General features: G+C 31.4%; 1 protein-coding gene across 1 annotated transcript; it reads left to right on the top strand.

The window, feature by feature from the left end:
• The first annotated feature begins 9,665 nt into the window (after positions 1-9,665).
• Positions 9,666-12,084, top strand: LOC139901150 (protein FAR1-RELATED SEQUENCE 7-like). Its single transcript, XM_071883885.1, has 6 exons — positions 9,666-9,820; positions 10,232-10,415; positions 10,559-10,739; positions 10,877-11,136; positions 11,395-11,517; positions 11,608-12,084. The coding sequence occupies exons 1-6, from the start codon at positions 9,666-9,668 to the stop codon at positions 12,082-12,084; spliced, it is 1,380 nt and encodes a 459-aa protein (XP_071739986.1).
• Positions 12,085-12,334: the final 250 nt, after the last annotated feature.

Here is a 12,334-nt window from a genome sequence, read left to right as displayed (position 1 = left end):
GCATGGTATTTTGGTAACCGTAGGGCCAAAATTCAAACGGTGTGATCCATATTAGTTAAATGAATTAAATACTGGGCCACTTAACTATTTTATATAATAAAAGTTGTGACCAAAGTTGTGACCATTAGTTTCAGTTAAATGAATTCATTCACTTTTGAATGGCTTGATCCATTTTAATAAATGGATGCATTTTACTTTTGGCGGAAAAAGTATAAATTTTCGTCACAAGCATACGTTTGAGCCAATGTGGATTTATTTGATGTTGAGTTTGGACTCTTGGCATTAACTTGACATAAATCATTTTATCTAATTCTAAACCATAAAGCTTTATGACAATTGTGATGGGATGTAGTATACTTGGATTATGGTTTAGTTGGCGATGAGAATTCTTAAGTAGTTTAAGGATGTATTGATTCAATTATTGATCAAGAAGATTATTCATCTACAAGTTATTGAGATGTTAGACTTGGTATAGATGAAATATGATACATTTACAAGTTGTTGGAAATTTGACTTGGTATAATAGAAGAGGTATCTTGGATCAAATGATTGATGCTGAAATTATTGACAACTTATTGTCATTACTTCTTGTTTTAGAAGTGGATTGACAAAGGTATGTTTATAATTATAATCTTATTATTCAATGTAATTGAATAGTTGTGTGTATAATGATAATGGATACATTATCAAGGGTGTACCAATTATAAGTTTAAATTGGTGAGTTGTAGAAAAGTAGACATGTGCAATGACTGATCAATCAATTAATTTGAGTACTTTCGAGTTTCTTATGATAGAATAAGATTTTAGTAAGTTCTTTGATAAAAGGATTACTAAGGAAAGTTGATTGAAGTCGAAGGAGATTAGAATAATGCCCATTTAGATAATTAGATTTAGATATCTAATTATTGGATATTGTTGGCCAAGGCATATAGTTATATGTACAAGTAAAAGTCTAGACACTATTGCCTTAGACAGACTATGTTTCGTGAGTTGATCACGAATATAGTGATATCTTTGGATTTTGTTGGGTTAAAACAAAATTTTGCATATCACTTGATGAAATGGTTAGCCTGAGAATTAGTGCACAAATTCGGGCTATTGGTGTGGGATTGAAGTCCAAACCAGATCTTCCAAAGTGAGACACCCAATTCCCTTCTAGTACAACGCTAGGAGCTGAATTCAATGAGAAAAGCTTACTTTCTGAAGATTGAAACACATAAATATTCTAATCTTAAAGTATGTGTTTAGACCCGTAAGTGGAGTTAGGTTGAAGTTTAACTTCTTAATAGCTCTTTTGAAAAATTGCATATGCGGGTGCAAGACTAAAAGAGCTACCTATGTAAACATGAAGTTTTGCCGCTTCAATGGAGCTTTGGACTTAGCTGCCAATATGTTCACTGAAAGATTGGGAAACATAGCTTATAATAGTGTCAAGATTGTCTTAGGGATATGTAAGAAACTAATGTATAGTATTTTATAGTTTTCATATGAGTAGAAGGGTTCAATTTCTGAAACACCCTGATTCTCGAATTCTCGTAAATATTATACTAAGTGAAAATTCAATTTCTAAAACATTTTCATTTATGCATTAGTTTGTTTTGTTTGTTTAATTATTTTAGTAAATTAAGGATTACACTAAAATGGGGGGATTTGTTGGTGATTTTTGTGTTATCAACAATCATTTTAGTTAATTGGGATTTACTAGAAAGCAAAGGCTTATCGAATTAAGCTCAATGACGAGTTTGGAGAGTGTGAAGTGCACGCTCGTTCGAGTTAATTCAATAAGCTATTGGAAATTATATCTTTTCATGGGAAGGTAACCACGAATGGTTACATCTGTTCAAGAAGAGTGATGTCATTCCTAAATGATGTAAGCGAAGAGTTGCATCTTTTTGTTGAAAGATTGCATATTTACATTGAAGGGTTACATCCTTTCGTCGCACCTTTTCACCTCTTATATATATAGGACTTTGCTTTCATTCTAACTAACAGAAAACACATAATCTCTCTGATATTTTGATTAGTGATTTCATTGCCAGAAACACTAATTGGATTCTTGTCTTATTCCTGGAAAGATTTCGTGAAACCGAGGCAATTTTTGGGTCGAAATACTTTATAGAGAAAGTGAACACACGATTCAAGAATCAATCTGGGCAGTCAATTCTAACTCTTATTTCTAACAAGTTTTTCAGTACATTGTATGTATGTTTACCTTCATTTTCAAACAATATTCTTCTCCTTCTTGCTGATTTTGTTGCTGATTCAGAAGTGTTTGCAGACATGTTTTTTTCCTTCTGATGGAGTTTCTGTTATGGACAGTTGTGGTGGATCTGGGAAAAACTATATATATATATGTGTGTGTGTGTGTGTGTGTGTGTGTGTGTGTGTGTGTGAAGAAATGTTATTCGTTAAAATATTACTATTTATTTGTTTACCTGACGGTGGTGGTGTGTAGATTTCATTGTCTTCTGCACTGGGTAGACTAACAACTGCACAGATGGTTTTTTCATCTGATGGAGTTTCTGTTATGCTAACCTGTGGTGGATCTGGGAAAAGTATATATATATATATATATATATATATATATATATATATATATATATATATATATATATATATATTAATATGTGCAGAAATGTTATTCTTTTATATTACTATTTTATTTGATTACCTGACGTTGGTGGTGTGTAGGTTTCATTGTCTTCTGCACTGGGTTGATTAACAACAGCTTTACCAAAGAATTCATGCTCTGAGGATTTCGAGTTGGGATTCAATCGGATTTGGAAAACTTTTTTTTTTTGTTTTTCCATCGCTTTGAGTGGAGGTGGAATTTCTCTTCGATTTTGAAAACCCATATCTTAAACCAACTGCTTACAACTTTGTCCAACCAATGATTCACCTTTAGCATGCATGAAAGTGATGCCTGCTGTTGTGTTACCATCTGTCACTATTAACCTGAAAGAGTAACTGGTAAAAAGTTTTTTGTTAATATAAAGTTAACTGAATATTATTAATAAAAAAACAGATTGAAAGTATTGGAAGTATAAGGGTGTAAACAAAGTATAGTCATTCTGAGGTACCTGTAGAGTGATTCTGCTGGTGTTCCATCTTTGACACACAACATCGGTTTGCCAACTTCATCTGCCACTTTGCTTCTACATTCAGGACATCCCAAGTAAAACCATGGCCTGGTATCATCCACTTTTTCAATTGTACATTCACAATTGAATGTGTGGAACTGAAATTGACAATACACAAAAAAAAAACTAAATTTACTCTGGTTTTTTTTTTTTTTTTTGGTGTATCTATTATATATGCATTTATTGTTTAGATACCTTGTGGTTGCGAACACTGATGGTTGTCAATTTAGTCAGCATTTGTGTGCTGTTGTTTTCAAGTATCAGTGGTTGTTCCTCTGTTTCTTGAATTTTATACCAATATTTTTTATTTTTAATTGTATGTGGATGTGAAGATCACTATAAATAAACAAAATAATTATAAAAATTCATTAAGGTAAAGGGTTACTCTTCCACTGTCTGATGATACTCATCAATATTTGGATTGAAATAATAGTGAGTTGCTTCAGTTCCTTTGAGTTGCAGCTGCTCTGAAAAAACAATAAAAGTTGCGAGTATATTTTTTTTTTGTTATAATAAAACTTGTATTCTTGGAAGTTTTGATATTTTAATGTTCTTACTTGAGTAATAGTTAGCCCAACATGAGCTGACTGCAATTATCACTGGTTTTTCACTGTTGTTGTAACCGATTAGATCAAAGTTACTTCCTTCTTCATTCCATAGTAACAAAGGGATGACTTGATTTCTGCAATTTTATTATTTCTTCAATTAGTAAGAAACGTTGTGTGCTTTTAATTTTTGTTAATAGTTTTTGTTATATGAGTTTTTACCTTTGGTCCATTATGGTGATGATTCGTTTTCCCTCTTCAAAGTCTCCAATGTGATGCACACGACCTATATAATCTATAGTGACAAATATATTTTACTATATTTTGGTTTATATTTCGTATAAAAGTGCGTGATTAATTAAACGTATCTGTCAGGATTAGAGTCCCATGTGTTTCTCGATACTGAACGGTTTCATAGTCAACGAAGTTAAAATGATGATTTGGGAACCCTTCTGCTGGTATTGCTTCAAATTTTGTGTGGGAACCGATGTCTATAGTCGTTGGAGTTGGTAATGTTCGTTGCCAATCATCCGTTTTTTTACATGTGAAACCATACATCTTGTATGCAGCATTTGGCTTGAGAATCTTGTTTAGAGTTCGATATTCTTTGTAATCTATATTTCCTTGAACAACGGCTCCCTGTAATTATTTTACAATATATGTTGGTTATTATGTTTTTATAGATTGTATTTTGTTATTGTATACTATTAATTAAGGAACCTGTCGGTCTATTTGTAACAACCCGACTTCGTTTCATAAAACTCGACACGATTTTTTATTTTTTTTTACAAACAGCACCTGGCACGGCGTGCCACTTTGATTCTGCCAATGCTTTCGAGCCATGGCACGGAGTGCCATCAATCTGGCACGACGTGCCACTTTGATTCTGCCCATTTTGCTTTAAGTTTTAAATTCGTACACCACAATTAATACCCCCAAATCACAATTAAGGCAAACCAACCATATTACACTGTTATAAATGTTGTATCAAATACATTTTAACAACAAAAAAAGTTTGACGACCCCAGGTGTAACATCCCAGGTAACACGTTCCCCGTAGCATGATATTATCCGCTTTGCCAGTAGGCGCACAGATTTTTCTTGACAACCACACACGAAGAGCACTTTTCCTAGGAGGTCAACCATCCTGGTAGTGCCATCGCATGAGCACGCTTAACTACAGAGTTCTCATGGGATCTGCTACGCTTGTGGTCCCAAAACGTGTCATGCTAGGAAAGGTCTCCACACCCTTATAAGGCATGTTTCGTTCTCCTCTTCAACCGATGTGGGATGGATGTAACACGGATGTTACAATCCTCCCCCCTAATGGGACACAGCATCCTCGCTGTGCACGTTTGGTCCGGGGCCTAGCTCTGATACCATCTGTCACACCCCCTGAATGAGACCGGGGGTCATACGTGACTAACCAATATCAAAACACCAGTGTAAAGCGAGAACGACTCTAAATGAAACGTTTTTATTAAAACCAAATGTATTAAAGCAGCGGAGTTAAATTGTCATTACATTGATGTTTAAAATGAAACAAATTGTTCTAATGCAATAACTAATTATAATTGCGGACTCCATAGCAGCATAGTCCAAGTAGCAAGTAATCTTTTAGCAGTCATCACCTGAGACAAAACATGCTTAAAGTGTCAACCAAAAATGGTTGATGAATTCATAGGTTTATCAATAATAACTAAGTTTTTAGACCACAAGATTTAATTATCAAGTTTGATGTAGCAACATCGTTCAAAAGTAGTGCCGAAGTTATGATATCGAACTAAACAAAGTTACCCTATGACACCTTGAGCTGTCAGTGTCGTTGAAATCATTATTATGTAACCAAAGACCAACGGTCAACTGGTTAGAGACGTCGCTCTCAGTAGGCCTACTCACAATAACTAAGTTTGTGTTACACTAAGCAATTAACGATATCATGGTAGGGATTTAGCATGAAACAAAGCATGGTAGCACAGTTAAACAGTTTTGAGTACTTGTGTCTAAGCATAAAACAGTTTTAAAAGCAAGCATGTATCTCACCACAAAGTTTAAAATAAGTAATAGAGAAAGTTAAAAAGTGGGGCTATGAAGTTCACCTTAGTAGCAAGTAAGTTAATCCACGCAAAGAGAAATGAACGGAGTAAGTAATCGGAGATCTCAACCTAGAGATATAACGTTTGATTAGTTAATGTCTAGCAGACATAAAGTATTTTATTAATATAGCAACTATATTAACAGTGACGGTTCACGAGAAAAGTTTCTATTTCTCGAAACTTCATATTTTCATAAACCTACTATTTATGGAAAGCTTTCACTTATAGTAAGTTTCTAGTTTTAGTAAGTCCGGGTTATAATCCCTCACAAAGACGTTGTACAACTTTACCCGAACTTCGTTGCTATCAAGTAAGTCAGGAATGACCAGATGTAACCGGGGACGCAGGACTCTTGACCAGAATCTAAGTCATGGCATTCGAGATCCACAAGTTACCCCCATAAATGACAACCTAGACATCATTCACTTACGACCGTGAGTAGGGGTGAGACTCGTGAAAGTCATATGTTATCTGTTCATTATATACCTATATAATTTATATGTTTTAATTCTTCTGAATGTGTGTATAGGAATACAACACGATATATTATAAGTATATAATATATAGTTTAGTTAACAATAATGTTTATATTATTATATAGTAATAATAATGGTGTAAATGATACTATCATATAATTTATAAGTTATAATATTATATTATATAATATTAATACCTTTTATGTTTGAAACTCGGTTTAATATTTACTTTCCATTAGTTATATAAAATTATATTCCGACATATTGTAATTGTAAACTTATGTGTACTGAGATTGTAAAATAGTATGTCGTTATGGGTTGAAACTATAAATAGAATACTTTAATTTAATTTTATAAATTATTATATAGTTCAGGGACTAAAGTCATGAAAGCCCTAAACTTTATCTTTTTTTTTTCTTTTTTTTCATGAAAACAACGAACTGAGTAGTACTTCGATTTTTTTTTTTTATTTAGCTTTTGTAAAACATATTATACTCCAGGGGTTGATAGCGTAAATATCACGAAATTAATTCATGATCATCTTTTTGGGTTGAGTTATGTAAAGATACAAGACACTGAATAAATTTTAAATTTCATGTAGTACGTCTCTCGATTTCTAGCAATATTAACAGTTTAATTTGATTTGTTATTATCATACAAGTATTTCGTTCATGATCAAAGTAATGTATTATTAGTGCTAAAAAAAATCAAAAAGCTTGAATAAAAGGTTATACCTTTAGACGACTTGAACGAGAAAGATGAACAGTGTATAGTCGCGGGTCTCGGTGTTTGGTAACGGAACAACATCACTGAATCGAACAACAAGGGTGCTGATCGATCAAAGTGGCTTAACTTTGTGGTTCGTGATCGAGGAACAAGAACGGTAGAGGTACGTTTGTGTTTAAAATCGACTAAAGTCGATTTGGTGATATGCTTGGTGGTCGACACAAAGCAGTAGCAACAATGGGGTTTATATATGTATTTTTTTTAATGGTGAATGAATGAAACGTATAGGGATATAAACTATATTTATAGGCTAGAAATTGGATTTTGAGTTGGATTCTGACTCCTCAAATTTTGATATTGAGTACAAGTTGGTTTAGGATAAAATTTGAGTGACATTAAGATTCCACAAAAATATAATTCTTCTTGGTATGGGATAACAACTTGAGAATTAAGTCAACTTACCATATTTATCAAATAAGCCGATTCATATTTGTATTTAACTATAATATTAATTTTTAAATTTTTTTAAGATAGATATAAATTAATAATACGGAGCATAAAGTAATGGCATGTTACCAGACTCATTTAGAAATCATTTTTGATTTAATTTTTTTTCGGCCTTTTATATATATATATATATATATATATATATATATATATATATATATATATATATATATATATATAAACTAGTATATATATATATAGTGGACCAATCCATGGATAAGCACTAAATGGGGTACAAACTGGATAAGTGAATACGAGCCTCACATTTCATATTTTTAATAAAAAATTCAATTTATACTGAAAAACGCGGAGGGGTATTTTCAGAATTTCACATTTTAATTTCGGTATAGTTTATATTTTCGCCTCGTTCATTCCTCTTCTGTTCGTTCTCTCTCTTCTTCATCAATATTCATCATCTTCATCATTAATCTTCAACATATATTCATCGATTCAACTTCAATCGTAGATTCAATTTTAATCGTTCATTCTTAATTTTGTAATTTCTACTTTTAACTTCAATCGTTCATCCTGTTACTTTCGATCTCTTTATTCATCATCAATATTCATCGTCTTCATCATCAATCTACAACATATACTCATGGATTCAACTTCAATCGCAGATTCAACTTCAATTGCTCAATCTGATGGTTACGTTCATTCGTATCCTCTTTTTTTGTTTTACTTAAATTAGTTTTATGTTTAAAATTAGGTTTAATTGATATACGTCGTTCGTTTCATTTTTTGCAGTTCATGTTATTACGAATTCGTCTAATGAATCAGCTGCTGATTCTGTTCCTGATACGTTTTCTAGTAAGTTTTTCATTCATCATTCATCGGATATTTTTTATCATTCATCCAGTCTCTTTTTATGTTTATTGTTTTTCATATGAATTATATATGCATTTTGATCAATGATAAATGTAATTTTCCTGTTTAATATATATGTTTTGATTGATCAGTGAAATCTGGATTTTTAGAGTTTTGTTGTATAATAAATGTTTTTTATAGACTTTTTTAGTGCTCTTTTGTTTTTATTTGTGTTGTATAATAAACTATACGCAGTTTCATGTACTTTTGTACCATTCATTATGTATTTTTTAATCACTCATTATAATTGTAGGCAGTTTATAATATATAACATTCATAATTTATTTTTCTTTCATCATTATGTAACATTTTAATCTAATTATTGTATGAATTTTTTTATTATTCATCTTAAACTTTATGCTGTTTAATTTTTTTTCTCATTCATCATGTATCATTCATCATTCATCATTCATTCTTTATCATTTATGATTCATCATTCATCATTCATCATTCATCATTCATCATTCATCATTCATCATTCATCATTCATGCTTCATCAATAATCATTCATCATGTAATTTATAATTATTTTTATTGTATTTTTCTTTTATAGGCACCAACTCTGTCTGTAGAAATCATTTTTTGTCTTCTTATGAGGATGAAGGTCCTGATGGAAAGAAATTGTGGTTTCCTAATGTTCCAGATCATTTTAATCCTGTTATTAGTTCCGTGCTTAGATCATGGGAAGATTGTTTATATTTTTATGACTTATATGCTGAGGCTGCTGGGTTCAATATTAAGAAAGCTTCTGAAAATAAAGATGAAGATGGTTCAGTTATTTACCAAGTTTATAGGTGTAATAGGGCAGGTTGTCCTGCCCCAAAAGCTCTTGTTCCCCCTGCTATTGTTAATCCACCTGCTATTGTCAATGCATCTAAATCTGCCCATGATCCTCATTCTTCCATTCCTGATAAACCTGCAAAGCGAAAGCGTCAGCGTAGGAAAGTGTCTAACCGTAAATCTTCTAGTATTAAGGTTGAATGTGAAGCTTGCATTAGATTCAAACTTATTGAGGGTAAGATTGTTATTTTTAAGTTTTTTGAGGGGCATAGTCACAAACTCATAACTAAAAGGAATAGGAATTTGTTGAATAAAAGGAGGAAGTTGGATCCTGAACACATGGAATTTCTTTTCAAACTCAGTACTCGATCAAATATGGGTGGATTTAAAGCTCACAAACTTTTTAGTGCTCTTAGTGGTGGTATTGATAATATTGGTCCTTTGCCTGTAGATTTCAATAATTTTCATCGTGATTTGATCCAATCTCTAGGTGATACTAATGCACATATTGCTATTGAATAACTGCTTATGAAGAAAAATACTTTACCTAACTTCAGTGTCGAGTATTATTGTGATCATAATGATTTTTTACGTGGGATTTTTTGGGCTGACAATATTTCCAAGTTGAATTACAAAGAGTTTGGTGATATTGTTGGCTTTGATGCTACATATGGTACAAATATGTAAGTTTTCTGTAATTCGTATCACATTATTTTTGTTATTTATCATTCTATTTTTATCATCCAACACTTTATTTTTATCATTCATTTTTCATCATTCATCATTCATCATTCATCATTCATAATTTCACCATTCATCATTCATCATTCATCATTCATCATTCATCATTCATCATTGATTTTTCTCATTCATATTGACAGATTACTTATTTTTCTTTTTTTTATCCTAAACTTGCATTTTATTTTGATCATAAATTAACTAAATAATTATTATTTAAGACATTATTCATTCATAATATCATTCATTAAACATTAAAAACATTACTGAATGATTGAAATACTTTATTTTTATCATTCATCTTATAATTTTTATGTTTTTTTACATGATTTTTTATTACTGATTTTTTATTATAGGTATAACATGGTTTTTGTACCTCTCACTGGAGTTGATAACCATAAGAAGCTTGTTATTTTTGGAGCTGCTTTATTAGCTAGTGAAAGCATAGAATCGTTTAGTTGGTTTCTTGATTGTTTTCTCAAAGTTTTTGTGACTGAACCGGGCTTAGTGTCCACTGATCAAGACCCAGCAATGTTGGAGGCTATTAAAATAAAGTTTAAGACTGCGCAGCATCGGTTATGTATGTGGCATATCAGTCAAAAACTTGAAAAAAGGTAAATCTTCTAGTTTAATTCATGTTTTGATATCATTCATTTGTTTTATATTATTTTTTTGTTTTATAGGTTGGTCGTGAGTTGTTTTCAAATAAAGATTTTCATAAGCAAATGAACAACATATTCTGGAATCAAGAGTTGAATGCTGAAAAGTTTGAAAAGTGTTGGCAACATGTTTTAGATGAATTTGGCTTGCATGATGTCGATTGGTTTAAAGATATGCATGCTATGAAGGAGAAGTGGATACCGTGTTTTTTCTGAGATACACCAATGGCTGGATTGATGAAAACGCCATCACTTTGTGAAAGTGAAAATTCATTCTTTATAAAATGCAAGAACAAGCATTCTAAATTGGTGGAGTTTTTTTTTCGCGATTCGATGCTGTAGTTGAAAAGCAGTGCCATAACAACACGGTTCTCGAGTTTGAAATGGATAATAGATTTATTAATTGTGTTACCAATAAGCTAATTGAGTTGCATGCTAGGGATTTTTATACACCAACCATGTTTCTATTAGTTCAAGAAGAAATATTTCAGTCTTCTATCTCTTGGGTGCAAATCAGCTCAACCATTGAAGAGAATGAAGACAAACAATTATGTGTAATTGAAGAGAAATTTCCTCTTCCTCGTCTAAACTGGAAATATAGGGTCAGCTTTCACTTCATATCTTTTTAAATTTTTCCTAATCTGATTACTTACATTTTTTTTTGTTTTAATATATTTTTAGGTTTAATTTATTTATTTTTTTCAGTATATTTGTCATTCATCATATTTTTTTGGTTATTATATGTTTTTGTCATTCATCTTTTTTTATTCATTATCTTTTTTTGTCATTCATCTTTTTTTCATTCATTATGTTTTGTTATTCATCTTGTTGTTAACTTTTTAATTTCCTCTTTTTTTTAGGTTACTTTTGATGTTAAAACTACTGAAGCCAGCTGTTCGTGTTTGCTTTTTACACATGAAGGTCGTTTATGTAGGCACATATTTTATGTGTATCATGTTCATGATGTTGTTGCTATCCCTATGGTTCATTTGTTGAGGAGGTGGTGAAAGGAGGTATCTAAAATATTTAATTCCATTTTCGTATATTCCGATGATAAGTCTGAATCCAAAAAGATTATCAATCACGTTTTCAACAAGCTTAGGAAGGTTTCCTCTTTATATCAAGATGATCTAGATAAACTTGTTAGTTTTAGAGATAAGTTTGATGTATTAATTTGCAATTTTCTTGGTTCTACTTCTGATGAGCCTTCTACATCTACTAGAGGTGAACATATTAATAGACTATGGGGATTATCTAAACCAGTCAATTCAAATATCCGTGCTCCGGAGAATATTAGAAACAAAGGTCAACGTAGATCAGATCGGATATTGTCTTCCAAAGAAGTGGCTGTTAAGAAACATGTTAAGACAAGAGCTTGCAAGCGTTGTGGTATTCATGGTCAAAATGTTCGGACTTGTACTACTGACCTCACTCAACTACATAATTCAAAGAATAAAGGAAAAAATGTCATTGATTTTGAATTAGAAGACGAAAGTGAGGAAGATGATGAAGACCTTGCATATGGAGACGAAGATTCTGATTCTGATTAATTGTTAATGTTTTTATCTTTTTTATAATTTTCTATATGTTTTTATACTGCTACTCTTTTTTAGTATAATTTTCGGTGAAAGTAGATTACGAGGTATTTTTTCAAGTTTTGGATCATTCATTAAAGCATTTTATTATTCGTCTTTTTTTAATCACTTGTCATAAATTTTATCATTCATTATATTGTTTATCTTGTTTTTAGTCATTCTTAGCTCTTTCTTTTTATTTATCAGATTTATTTTATTATTTATC

This window comes from Rutidosis leptorrhynchoides, chromosome 3 (assembly GCF_046630445.1).
Source record: "Rutidosis leptorrhynchoides isolate AG116_Rl617_1_P2 chromosome 3, CSIRO_AGI_Rlap_v1, whole genome shotgun sequence".
Lineage (NCBI taxonomy): Eukaryota > Viridiplantae > Streptophyta > Magnoliopsida > Asterales > Asteraceae > Rutidosis > Rutidosis leptorrhynchoides.
Note: the sequence above shows the minus strand (reverse complement) of the source record. Positions and strands in the feature narration are given on the sequence as shown.

What these genes read in the sequence shown, in the direction of transcription:
- LOC139901150 (XM_071883885.1), top strand. Translation starts at nt 9,666, where the DNA reads ATGAAGAAAAATACTTTACCTAACTTCAGTGTCGAGTATTATTGTGAT. An exon ending in AAGACCCAGCAATGTTGGAG is followed by an intron (nt 10,416 to 10,558) that starts GCTATTAAAATA and finishes TTTGTTTTATAG; the next exon opens with GTTGGTCGTGAGTTGTTTTC. An exon ending in GAAGGAGAAGTGGATACCGT is followed by an intron (nt 10,740 to 10,876) that starts GTTTTTTCTGAG and finishes TCGATGCTGTAG; the next exon opens with TTGAAAAGCAGTGCCATAAC.